The 14263-nt window shown below is 35.5% G+C and overlaps 1 protein-coding gene across 1 annotated transcript; it reads right to left on the bottom strand.

Moving 5' to 3' along the window:
- Nucleotides 1-11323: 11323 nt before the first annotated feature.
- Nucleotides 11324-13191, bottom strand: LOC108344608 (alkane hydroxylase MAH1). The gene has a single exon (XM_017583037.2). The coding sequence runs from the start codon at nucleotides 13080-13082 to the stop codon at nucleotides 11418-11420; it is 1665 nt and encodes a 554-aa protein (XP_017438526.2). The 5' UTR covers nucleotides 13083-13191; the 3' UTR covers nucleotides 11324-11417.
- Nucleotides 13192-14263: the final 1072 nt, after the last annotated feature.

Below are 14263 nucleotides of genomic sequence, written 5' to 3'. Positions count from 1 at the left end.
TACTTTTTAAAAAAATATAAAATTTTATTTGTTTTATATTTATTTTATTTTTGTATTATATGTGAAATAAATATAAAAATGTGATATTATTATTTTTTAGAAAATATGAAAAACAAAAGCTGCCATAATATTACTATTATTGGATGAGTACACTGCTCCAAGTTAAAAATGAGATACGTCAGTTTGAAAAGATAAAGAAGAAAATAGTACATGAACTTCAATAAAAGATAACACTGTCGCCATGCGGATTTATGAAAGTGGTCCTCAAGCATTATGAGCCATAAAAACTTCCGTACATTTACACCTTCTAATAATTAATTTTAGGTTTAATCATTTTCGACATCCCTATTTATGTACGAATGTCTCAATTGGGTCCTCGTTTTCTAAAGTGTATCAAAATGGTCCCTAATTTTGAAAATTGATATCAATTGAGTCCTTTCCGTTAAGTTGGCTGGACCACGTTAAAAAAATTGATGAGTGGATACTGAGATGACGAACGAACGCTCGTCCACCAGCGAACGAACGCTCGTCCATCAGCGAACGAACGCTCGTCCATCAGTGAACGAACGCTCGTCGACCACCGAACGAACGGTCGTCCAGTGTGGAACGAACGGTCGTCTAGCAGTAAGAGGTCGACGAGCGTTCGTTCTCTGGTGGACGAACGTTCGTTCGCTGGTGGACGAGCGTTCATTCGCTGGTGGACGAGCGTTCGTTCGCTGGTGGACGAGCGTTCGTTCGTCATCTCAGCATCCACTCATCAATTTTTTTAACGCCGTCCAGCCAACTTAACGGAAAGGACTCAATTGATATCAATTTTCAAAATCAGGGACCATTTTGATACACTTTAAAAAACGAGGACCCAATTGAGACATTCGTACATAAATAGGGATGTCGAAAAGGATTAAACCTTAATTTTACCCTAAAACAATCATAATTTTAGGACCTAAATATTATAATAATTTTACATTGATATATCTTCGATATAGAAACCATTATCTGTTGTTGTCCCATAAACCGGAAAAAGAAGTTATAAGTTTAGTTAAAACCTGGTTTTGGAGTTTGAAATTCAAACTGTATATATGCTTTTTAATTCCTATGACGTAAAATTATAATTTATTTTTTCCTGAGAATTATTATATTTTAGTTTTTAAATTTTAAAAATAAATTAATATAATTTTTTAGTTTAAATTTTTTAATTTCTTTTATTTGTTAAACGATATTTTATATTAATATTTAAACTGTTCAAATATTATCTTGAACTACGTTTCACATCTTACAAAAATAATTAATCAAGTTAAGTTAAGAAAATTATATTTATTTAACTTTAAAGTTGTGAAACTAAAATATATAAAAAAAATTATAATTTTATATCCAAATTTAAAAAATAATATCGCGTACTTGAGTTTCTTACGCAATTACAGAATTAAGTTGTGAACAATTAACTACATAGGTTAACTAATAGTTTTGAAACAATCCTAACTATACTATTTTTTTTAGAGTAATAGACTGAGTTTTATGCATCTTTTAAATTAAACCTGTCTTGATAAATCCAAGTTTGCGACCCCTCTAAGTTTCCTTTCAAAAAAATTTGTTTTCAATTAAATCAATAATTTGAAGATTATATTCATTTTCAGTGCATGCTTGAAAAAAAAAATTACGTTTGATTGAATTTTATTTGATTCAATTAATATTAGAGATTAAATATGTTTTTGGTTCTTAAACTATTATACAATTTTAATTTTTGTCTCTCTTCGAAACTTTGATCTATTTTTATCTTTCGTTTTAAAAAATCTCAAATATAGTTCTCTATAACCAACGATGTTAATATTTTTCAGACATGATTAACCGTATATCATGTCCTCAAGACACATGTAATGGTGATTAATGACAAGCCACCACGTCATCATCATCCCTATCAGAAACCTTAACACTATGAATCACCATCACTCACCATCCATCTTCCCTATCATCTTCTCATAATCGGAATCTAATTATCAGAAATATGATATTAGTGTCTCTAATGTTATTTTGGGTGCATATGTGAGAAATTAATTAATGGAAGAAGTTGAATCATTACATCTCCACACATTACAAAACGGTGACTGTCCAAAATAAGACAATGAAAATTCTTATAGAAAGATATGTGAATTAGAAAAAAAATAGACAAGACTTTTATTGCAATGGCAAGAGATTTGGCTATGACAAAAGATTATCATTGGAGGCCACCACATGGACTTGTATTGGCCATCAAGGAGATTTTGGAGAAAGTTGGAAATCTTGAATATGTAAACAATTATATTACAAATATTCATAATTTACGTAAATTAGAGGGGTAACAAGTTTTATTTTAATAACATTGATGTTAAGTACCCATAATTTTGTAACTTGTTCACTACAAGAAATGTAGTAATTACCGAAGGATAAATACCGAAGGCCTTTTGACCGTTGGTAATATTGATTTACTGAAGGCTTTACTGAAGGGCATGTGAGGTGGTAATTAACGAAGGATTGTGACCTTCGATAATGGCTAAGTGATTTTACCGAAGGCTTACGATCGTCGGTATAAGCATCGACTTAATGAAAGGCAAATTTGAGATTTCCCTCTCCCATTCTCCCAAATTGTTTTCGTGCAAGTCTTCCTTTCTCCCTTTACCCGAACTTTCTTTCTTCGAGCACTACTCCCTTTCTTCATTCCCCAATCCATTTGAGTCCAAGAAAATTGTTTCTCCTTTGCTCCCAATCAACATTGGCTTCCTTCTTCGGTTTGTGGTGGTGAGGTGAGGCTTGGAGCTGGTTTGGTGCTGTCGCTACGAGAGGCTGGGTGGTGCGTTTCTCTCATCTTCGTTAGGGGTTTTCGTTGACGGCTATTCTACGGTAGAGGCTTACTTGCTGCCTTTTGTGCCGCTGTCGAGGAGGCTATGTTGGAGGGAGGGTGTTACTTGCCTGCGGTGGAGGTTTTGTGTTGCGTTACTTCCCCTGCCGTCAAGGTAAGTAGGTTTCTTATTGAACCTGAATGTGTTGAGCCCCTATTCTTCGTAAGAGGGTGTTTGATGATTAATATTTGTTGGTGTTACGTTTTGCTAATGTAATTTGTCCATTATTCTACAAGGTTTTAGGGTTTCGATAAGGGGCTGAGTCACAGAACGTGTGGAAGGTTCCAACACAGTGGGTTAAAGCTGGTTGCAAAAGGGCTGCACTCAAGTGGTCAACAGTTCATCATTTCCAGGTAGGTAAAGTTCATCCTGTTGTGTTTGTCATGCTCATTGTGTAGTGTTAATTGCCTTATGAACTGAGAGCCAATTATAATTGAATTTGGATTGTAAAGTTTGCAATTTGAGCAATTTGAGCATGTATGAATCTTCTATTTTGATGATAGCCTTGATGGGAAATAAATTGTGCAATTTGAGCATAAAAACTTATGTTGATGTTGTTTTAGTTTGTTGCTGATTAATCTATCTAAAAGACTATAACCTTGATGGGAATCAGCCTTTTTCCCTAAACCTAAACTTAAAATAACTCACAAAACTGAATAACAGTACACAATGAGCATATAATAGGAGAGGTTACTTGTTAAGTAACCCTACCATTCAACCTTTCCAAAATAACTTTATGTCAAAGTTATTCACTATTTCCCCCTAAAATTGACTTCCATAATACTCCCACATCTGAAATAAGGAAAGAGTGAGTAGAGGAACTGCCCATTATTGCAATATAGATGTCGTGATTGCACCAGCTCAATGATAAAAGTGAATGTTAATGAGCCTATTTGGAAGTAGAAGCCCACCCTATAAATATGGTAACCTCAATTAAATTCATACACACAGATCTTGCCTTCTATCTCTCTTTTTCTTCTCTCTTGTGTGCTCTTTGTTTCATATTGATCTTATATATAACCTCTAGACCTTCTTCCCCACTCTTCCACACCAAATGGCCTCTTTGAAGAAGACTATCACAACACCCATCCAAAAAGCTTGCACTTTTTTCAACCACCAGCTGCTAAGGAATCAAATTAAGTCTCAACTCGATCTCTCTTCAACCTTTTTCATAATATACATAATTCTTTCCTTACTTTCTATCTTCTACTATAATTCTCATTCTCATTCTTCTTTGTTTGTGTCATTTGTAGCTTTATTTTTTCAGTTTAATAGTTTTGTCTGAGTCATGTGCATTTGTTGATGCAGTGTTAGCTTTGTTAATTATTACTAATGTGTTCAACTATGCTTAGTTCGGTTTGTGTGAGTTTAAGGTGCTAGAAAAGCTATATATCTACCAACAAAGGCAATGAGAACTTGTTCTAGCCTTGGTGATACAAGCTGAAGCACTAGTTTTCAACTCTGATTTCATTTTTGTTTTAACGTTGTTGTAGAATTTTTATTCTGGTTTCAAATTGTTAAATCTGTTTCAGTTATTTTCCTTTGATTCTAAAGCTTTGTACAACATTTTTTAGTGTTGTTGAAGGTTGCTTAAGGTATATCCAACCATAATAAGCAATGGAATGCAATATGCATAGCTTGGTTGCTCAAAATCCTTATCATTTCACTGTTTCAGAATTTAATTGTAGCTTTTCACCTTGCTCAACTTCTTTGAATTATTCATTATGAGTTTGGTCATGTGATAATGCTAAATTTTACCATATTTTAAGCATCATTTTAGTAGCAAAATCAACTCATTTCTAACTTATAACTTGCTTAAACCTCTTGTTTTGTCTTGTTTTCTAAATAATTGTGTTTTTGGCTACTTTGATGTACTTTCATCAATAATCCCTTATTTTGTAGCTAAAAATGAGCTTGGAAGAGTCTCCCACAATGTATAGAGCAAACCAAAGCAAGCACATGCAAAAGGACGCTCGTCGCCAGCAAGAGGACGCTCGTCCAGGACGTTTAGAGGGGACGCTCGTCCAGAAAAGACTAGGACGCTCGTCCAGAAGACAGGAGAGAGGACGCTCGTCCAGAGTGGAAGCACGAGCGGACGCTCGTCCAGAAACACAGAAGAGGACGCTCGTCCAAGCCAGGCAGAAGAGGACGCTCGTCCAGCCAGGCAGGACGCTCGTCCAGCGAAGAGAGCAGTGGACGTTCGTCCAGCTAGCAGAAGTGGACGTTCGTCTAGCTAGCAGAAGTGGGCGCTCGTCCTGCAAGAGAAGTGGACGCTCGTCCAGGAGATAAGAGGACGCTCGTCCAGAGAGAGTTAAGAAGACGCTCGTCCAGAGAGAGCTAAGAGGACGCTCGTCCATGGAGGCGTCAGTGGACGCTCGACAGCGAGAAGTGGACGCTCGTCCATTTTCAGTGGACGCTCGTCCACTTTCATTTCTTCCAGAGAGTTTCATGCCCGGGCGTGAGAAATGGGGCGCCCGGGCGTGACTTTCCAGAGAGTCTCGCGCCAGGCGCGAAACAGAGGGCGACGGGCGCGACTTTTTGCTGATGTGTCTGACAGAGCTTATTTAACCCTAAAACGCGAAGGGGTTTGGGTCTTTGGTTCTTTGGAGGTGCGATTTCACGTCTGGAGCTCATGGAGGGCGTGAGGAGCTTGTGGGAACATCTCCTCCTCTTCCTTTGGGTCTCCTTCTTCTTCCATCTTCCATGTTTGTAAGCTTTAGGGTTCTCCATGGAAATGGAGAACCAAACCCATCTTGTTGGGATTAGTTGTAGCCTTTGAATTCTTGTGTAATTGTTGAATGATTTGATTATATATATGCCTTTTCTATCAATTGCTAGTATTCTTGTTTCCGATCTTAAAGCTTGCATGTAATGGGGACGTTCATGACTTGATTTTGGGGTTTTATGGATTATGGGGACGTAAGATGAAACCCAGAACTGAAATAGGAGTCCTTGTGGTTCATTGATTCTAGGGATGGAAGATGATTCACATGCTGTCTTAGATCCCAGCTCTTTAATGCGGGTTTTGCTTGTTAGATTGTCCAAGGGATTGGAGTTTGATAAGGAAAACCTAGGCTCTTTCACCTAAGGGATTAGGACTATAGTGTTTTAGTGGATTGACTTTAGTAAATTGATAGAGAGGAGATGAAATTAGTCATACACAAGAGTGCATTGGTGAAAACTAGCCTTAACAATGTCATTTCATACCATTTCTAGTCTTTTCCATTTCCAAGTGCCTTCAATACCAAAGTCCAACCTTGTAATTATGTATGAATTTACATTTCTGCACTTGTTTGTAAATTGATGTTATGTTCTTGAGTCTATATGAGTTGTTAATCGCACAATTCTCTAGTATTATGAGTCTCTTGGGAAAACGATACCCGATCTTACCGGTTTATTACTTGAACGATTCGGTACACTTGCCGAAATCGAGCCCAACAAGTTTTTGGACTAACAAGTTTTTGGCGTCGTTGCCGGGGATTTGGGGATTGAACCCGAGTCCTAGCAACGGCTAACAAGTTTTGGGTTAACAAGTTTTTGGCGCCGTTGCCGGGGATTTGGGGATTGAACCCGAGTCCTAGCAACGGCTAACACAAGTTGGGTTAACATCATGCTAAGCCTTTTAATTGCAGCTTAGTTTAGTATAGTTACACTTTCTTGAGTCAATTAAATTGTCCAATCTTTGCTTCAATGGAAATTTGATTTTGGTGTTATAATGGTGTAATTTGCTGCATAAATTGGCTATGGCAGGGGTGATTTTCGAATTTTGCTGTTTTTATGGTATTGGAAAGCTTAAACAAGCTTAAATTGGTGTTCTAAAGTTGATAGTACTGTTCAATTGGTAATATTTTAACTTATATGCAGATTTGGTCTTTACACCATCACTTTTTGAGTTAAAATGGAAGTGGAGTGGTGATTTTGAATTGAAAGTTGTTTATAACTCATTTCAGAGTTTAAACACAATTAAAATAATCAAATAAAGCTGGTTGAACTATCAATTGAGTGTTTATCATGCTTTGTGATTGTGTGTTTTGTTAAACTGCAATGTTTATGATGTTGGTATTTAAAGATTATTATATGTTGCAAATGTTGGCTTTTGGAGGAAGACCTAGTATAACAGACCTATAATTTGAGCCTTAGGTTAATCTTTTTGCATGAACTTTGTTTATTTCTTTGTATGAAAATGGTTTTTAATTTCTGCCTTTGGGTTCCTCTCTTGTGTTGGTTGGTTCCATTCCCTTTGTTGAGCCGAGATTGTCTGTAATAGCCCTCCTTAATAAACTTTCAAAAACAGAGTGTGTGTGAGACCCAATCACAATGCTCCAAACCTGAACAAGCTCTCTCCCTCTCTATCTAACATCCAAGCACATATAAAATAAGTCTTATTATTTGACCAAAAAACACATAATACTAGTAGCCTAAGAAACTCCAAAGACACTGCTCTAACAAGTTTAGAACGGTAAAATCTAGCTAATAAAAAAATGACACTACCAAAAGTACCTAAAACTCAAAATATGACAACCTAGAACCTAAAACTACTAAGTAGAATAGGCTAAAAATGCTAACAATGAAAATTGTTTTGAAATACTTATTGAAACTTTCAAATAACTATCTAAACACGTTTTAAAAGATAAAAGAAAGATAAATATGAAGTCTACTAAAGAGGTAAGAAATTGGCAATTCACCTAAAGTAGACGAACAATAAGTAATGTTAATATCCTAACAAGTCTAAAGTAGTGAAATTAAGGTAGGAAACTACTCTAATTAGAACAACTACCTTAAACTCAATGTTCGAGTACTTAGAACCTAAAAAAGTGTACTAAAACCTCAAAATGTCTACTAGAAATGCACAAGAATGGTCAGATTTTGATGACTGCACTAAACTAGCCTAAGAAACTTCAAACAAACTGTCCTAACAAGTTTAGGATGGTAAAACAATGCTAATTAGAAACTCACACTACAAAACTAACTTAGAACTCAAAACATGACACCCTAGAACCTAAAACTAGTTAGTAGAATACACTAAAAGTGGTCATAATGCATAGTGTATTAAAGTAGTAACCAAAACAGTAAAACAAATATGTACACAAGTTTTAAAACATAAAAGAAAGATAGAAATGAGGGCACAATAATGCAGAAGACGACATCCGTAGGATACAGTGCTGGGTCGACATCGTTGGTGGGAAGAAAAAGGGACGAGTGTACGGTGTAGGACAACTTGCTGCAAACTATACAGCATCGAGAGGAGGTACTCTAAAGCACCAACCTTCTTCTTCCACCACTACTGCTGACGAGGCCGTTGTCCGCCTCACGCAGGCACTGGAGCAACGTGACCAGGAAATCACTGATTTGAGAGCATAGTTTAGAAACTTTAAGGCCCTGATCATGAGAGTGTTGCCTGAAACTTCACAGGATCAGTTCATTATCCCTCCGACCCAGCCACGACCCTCCCCGTCACCCGTTGTCCCTCAGCAGCCCACATCAGTCCAACCCACACCAGTCCAACCATCTACATAGGAGCAGGATGATGAAGATCATTTTGATGATAACTATGTACATTACTAGTTTTATTTTGTTATAGTTGTTATAGAAACATTTGGATATTAGAACATTTGGAGTTTAGATCATTTGGATGTTAGATCAATTGGATGATTTGGATGTTAGAACATCATTATGTTATATTGTTTTGTTTTATTTATAAATACATGTTCTATGGATGATTGGATGATTCAGATGTTATATTGTTTTTCTGATCAATGATTGCATGATTGAGATGCACATTATGCAGGTCTGTATGTGGTTGGAAAATTTTATGCAGGTCTGTTTGTGTTGTGAACAATTTATACAGGTTTGTTTGGTTTCATAAGAAATACAATTGTGCCTTAGATCTGCTCGAACTTACCGAAGGCTTATACCCTTCGGTAATTACCCACATTAGGTAATTACCGAAGGCTTTTGCCCTTTGGTAATTACCGAAGGTTTGTACTCTTTGGTAATTATCGAAGGGCGGAAGCCCTCTCGGTAAATGTTAGCGACAAGGGATTTACCGAGGGCACTTTGATCGTCGATAAGTCGTTTGTAATTACCTTGTACCGACGGTTTCGGGCTATTTCCGAGGGCTTTGTCCTTCGGTAATGCCCTTCTTTTTTGTAATATAATTTTCGTAATTATAGAACAATAGTTTCACTATGGCATGATTGAGGTCCATAAGTCTTTTAAGGAATCACACCACTATTCACCCACTTGGAAAAACCCATCACAAAATCTAGAATGTTTGTCCACCAGAGTGCCATCTTAGACAATCCCAAAATCGAAACTCTAATTGTGAACGACAACTTCGCACCTCCATCATTTTTGACATTGCACCAAATGCAGTCAAGTCGCACCACCCAAATCACAAATCATGCAATCAGAGCAAACCTGCAAATTAAATCAAAACTTACATGAAGACAAAAAACCCCAAATCATGTATCCTCAAATCTATAATAGAATAACAAAACAACACCAGCCACGGTCATTGGCGTCAGACCACCCCTAACCACTTTCCCCTCCAATCACGAAAACTATAATTATAGGTGAATAAGGGAAACTGCAACGTGGTAATCCTTGTTAGACAGGTATCAAAAGTTAATTTTAATTCAGAAAATAAAATTAAACATGTGGCAGCCATGTGTTATTATATGTTGTAGGTTATGTGGCACACCGTTAGCCACGTCAGAAAAATACTAACGTTGTTGGTTGTGGAGGATTATATCTTAAGCTTTTTAAAAGAAGAAAGATGAAAATGAATTAATGTTTCGAAGAGGGACGAAAACTAAAATCACATGATAGTTAGTTTAAGAATAAAAAACATATTTAACCCTTAATATTATTGTTGGAAGTTTCACATCGATTAGAAATAAAACCAATTTAAAATATATAATAAGTAGATACAAACTTCACTTTACAACCTAGTTAAAATTTATCATAACGAGATTTGTTGTTTGTTGTACATATTGTTTTACTTGACGTCGAATCTTATCTACTTTATAAAATTATATTATTGAAGTTTTACGACAATTAAACTTGAAATCTACTTCTTACAAATTATTTTTTTAGCATGCGGTCCCATTACCAAAAGCGTAATAATTCAAACTCATAAAAAAAAATTTCATCATAATTATCTTTCAAATTTTGTGTGATTCTTTGTTTAAAGGCAGAATTGTAAATTCACTTTTCTTTTTTCATAAGCCAAGAAAAAAATTTGGTTGTCCTTCTCACATTGAGTTAGTCTGTAGTATCTGTTCCAAGCAAGTTGAAGAACATTTATCAAAGCCATGAATTCAACTTTTATAACGTCCCCACTTCCTCAAAAGAGAGAACACCAGAAATTCATCTCTTGCAAGAATGTCCCTCAAATCAATACAAGAGCTCATTGGGGGAAGTATCTACCATATATATATGATCAATTTCAAAATCCTGGGACTTGAAATTTTAGTCTTATCACAAGACATTTGGTATTGTTGTTGCTCTAAATAATCATCCACCACAAGGATTAAATGATGAAGAAATTTAAAGCAAGTAAAGTATATCCAAATTTTGAAATTAAATTTGTAATCATTTTAATTTATATTGTTTTAAGTCAGTCTAAATAGATTTATCTAATTCTAAATCTGTATTTTTAGATTTTAAATTCAATTCACTTATTTTTGAAACAACAATAACAAATCTAACAATTGGGCCATAAGATAAATGAAAAATGAAAATGGCAAAACAGACAACACATGTGCTGCAAAACAGAAAATTTGTACAACAGAAAACTGTCCAACAGAAAACTGTACAACAGAAAACTGTACTGAGCCGTATATAGGAAAAATTTATAATGTTTTGTCTTTATCTTTATCCTATTAGGTCATCCTTTATATATGCATATATTCTACCTTTTGATTTAGAAAATCTGAGTGTGTGAATACACAAAATTTCTGCCTTAATCATCCTTTAAGTATCCAACTTTGTCCCTTTCAGTTTGCTTTTAAAGAAGTTAACTTTTAGTCCTAAAGCTAATTCAAAACAACTTAAAATACAATTTATTGTCACTGTAATCTCACATATGAAGACCTGTCTGCTTGTCTTGCTAGCCCCGCCAAAGCTTCTACCACTTAGAAAAATAAGAAAGGTGCAAATAAAGAAGTTTATTTAATTTTACATTATAGAATATGTCTCATAAGCTCATTAATTGAACCCAACCTTGTATATCTAAGTTCCAAGAATGTTTGTTTCAGTTTTATTAAAAGTATACAACATTTCTTCATAAGAAAAAATCTTAATAATTCTTCTCCCTTTGCATAAAAAGGACTTAAATACAACTTCAAACTTTGACATACGGATTAATGTTCTGACAATTTTGTTTTAACTAAACTCACCTTTCACTCAAGACATTAATATATATAAGGTCAAACTTTAGAACAAGATTAAAAAGGAACTTAAACACTTGCATAAACAAATAGACTTAAACAGAATTACGTAACTCAAGAGATTCAACCATCAAATTCAGATTTTGCTGCATCAAACTTCTCTTTTCATAATCCTAGCCTTCAAACCGTTCTTCATGAGAAGAACAATGGAATGTGTTGGAGTTGCAACATGACCTTCCACCACTTTGAAACAGTACTTCCTCAAAATAGCAGCAGCCACCATCTTCATTTGAACAAAGGCCAAGTCTTTTCCCAAACAGATTCTTGGTCCTGCATTAAAAGCTATAAATTTGTAAGCTGGAGCATAAACAATTTCTCCTCTATCAGATATCCATCTCTCTGGCTTGAACTCCAAACAATCTTTTCCCCATATCTCTTCACACCTTCCCATCGCATACAGAGAAAACATTATCATTGTATTGCCATTTACTCTATGCCCACTTGGAAGAGTGTCGGCTTTAACTGCTTGCTTCCGTTCAATGGGTACTGGAGGGAAAAGTCTCAGAGCTTCACACAAAGCACCATGCAGATAAACCAGCTTTTTCACCTCTTGCATGCCTAAAACTTCCCCAGATACAGATTTCTCCAGATACTGTTCTTGATCAAGATTATGATCATGATGGTCCTCATGAAAACCATGATCACCACAGTCAACAGTTTTCTTTTCATCTGTCTTAAAATGATCTCTGATCTCTTCAAGAATCTTGGCTTCCACTAAAGGGTGTTTAGCAATAAGCCAAAAGAACCACGTAAGAGCTGAAGTCATGGTTTCTCTCCCTGCAACAAAGAAGTTAAACGCACCATCTCTTAGAAACTTGTCATCATGCAAACGTCCTCTCTCTTCTGTGATCAAAGCAGTAAGCAAGTCAAAAGGAGCTTCCTCCATTTCTTCTCTGCTGCACTTGCTTAACTCTTCTCGCTTGGACGCTATGCATGAATATATGAAATCGTCAAACGTTCTGCACGCCTCTGTCATCTTCTTCTCTTGACCAATTTGGAGCCATTTTTGGAGCTTCCAAACACTTCCCGGCACTACGTGTCTGTAGAATATCGACTCTTCACACTCATTAAAAGCCTTTTCGATCGCAACTTCGGGAAAGTCAATGGAAAGACACTTAGGATCGTGTCCTACGATTGTGGAGCATATGTTATCGAATGTGAATCGGTTGAAGATATCCTGAAGATCCACCACTCTTCCTTGTTGTTGTGCATGATCCAATATCGGAAGCAGGCTTGTGTACACTTTCTTCTGAACCGTTTGATCAACAAACACTTCGAACCTTCTTTGTTTGATCAAAGAATGGAGAACGGTTCTGAAGTACTTCCATGTCTCTGAATCGGCAGTGACAACCCCATCTCCGAAGGGTTCGAAAATCTCACGAAACTCGGATCCTTTGATGTAGTTGTCGAAGCGCTTGCACAGCATGTGTTGCACGTTGAGGGAGTCACAAGTGACCAAATAGTTCATTTTGGTGAACCATGGCCCTTTGAACTCCCCAGTGCCACCATGTTTTGTTAGCACCTCCGTGAAAAAATCATGAACTCGCCACAAGTTGAAGATCACGGTGGGTAACATGCCAAGGATGGGGTAATCAACCAAGAGGGGGTGTTTGGAAAATCTTCTACAATGGAAGAAGTATACAAAGGAAAAAAATGATGCTATTATGAATACGTAGAGAAGCATGGCCATATCAAAACTTAGCTGTGCTTGTGTATGCATGAACTTAGAGTTTTTAAAATGCAGATTGCTTGACATCTGTGTGTGATTTGTGACTATGTATAAAGAACATATATATTTGTTTTCATGAATTAATAGATCAAATTTTCTTAAAATTCTTGATTTCAATAGCTATATTTAAAGTTTGTGTACATGCTTTTATAACTTTTTGTATTGTGTTATGTTTTTCTTTCTGGTATAAAATGAAATCCAAAAAGATATTTTGACATATATATATATTTTTTATAACATTTTAAATAACACGTATCGTTTTCTTTGTGTTAATGTACTAAAAATGACACATTCGTTGTATTCAAATGTGGTAGAAAAATCTATGTTCGTTTATCATTGTCCAAATAAAAAATAGTGATTGAAAAAAGGAGAAAATAGCTGTCACATTTAAGAATACTTCCGTCTCTGAAGTATGCAGCACGTATAGAAATTCAATGGCGTCATGTGCAATTATGAATGTGTTATAAATATCCACCGGCTCGTCAAACTGATCTCTGTAATGGAGGTTTTCACACAAATTATAGAAATAATTTGAAAAAATAGATATAGAATTTTATTGTGAGGATTCAAACATGATAGGAAAAGTAAAGAGTGAGGGTTCCGAAATAACCCAGAAAGAGTTCATGAGAAATGGTAGTGCCTTAGTTTTATTCTGATATCATGAATCACCATTGAGGTGGCACTGCCTTACATTTCCCAGTTTTTGTTCTTATTTATGTGGCAGTGAATGAGTAAAATCAAAGCCTTGCACGTAGCTCAAAGAAAAAAATATTATATCATAACATGAATAATTCCCACACAATGTTACTTGTCTTTGCGGAAAAAGAAATTGTTACTTGAAATTAATAAGGGATAATACATATACTACTAGATTTTTTTTAATTTATTAAATAAATTTTAAAATAAAAGAACTTTATATTATTTTTATAAAAAGTTTAAAAATTAATGATTGTCGGCTTAGTTGACATTAATTAGAGTCAGTCTTGATACTAACAAATTATCATTCATGATGTATGATGTAGACTCATATGTACTTCCAACGCCAAGATTATTCATTGTTATCATCAACATCGATCGGTACATACGGTCGCAATAATGTGACCGACTGTTCGAAGCATGAAAAAAATTGATTGATTACAGTTCAAATTAGTTAAACATCTAATGAATATAAATAAATTAGTAATTAGATTTAAAGAGAAGTGGATCAT

This window comes from Vigna angularis, chromosome 8 (assembly GCF_016808095.1).
Source record: "Vigna angularis cultivar LongXiaoDou No.4 chromosome 8, ASM1680809v1, whole genome shotgun sequence".
NCBI classification, from domain to species: domain Eukaryota; kingdom Viridiplantae; phylum Streptophyta; class Magnoliopsida; order Fabales; family Fabaceae; genus Vigna; species Vigna angularis.
This window is presented reverse-complemented; position numbering and strand designations above follow the sequence as displayed.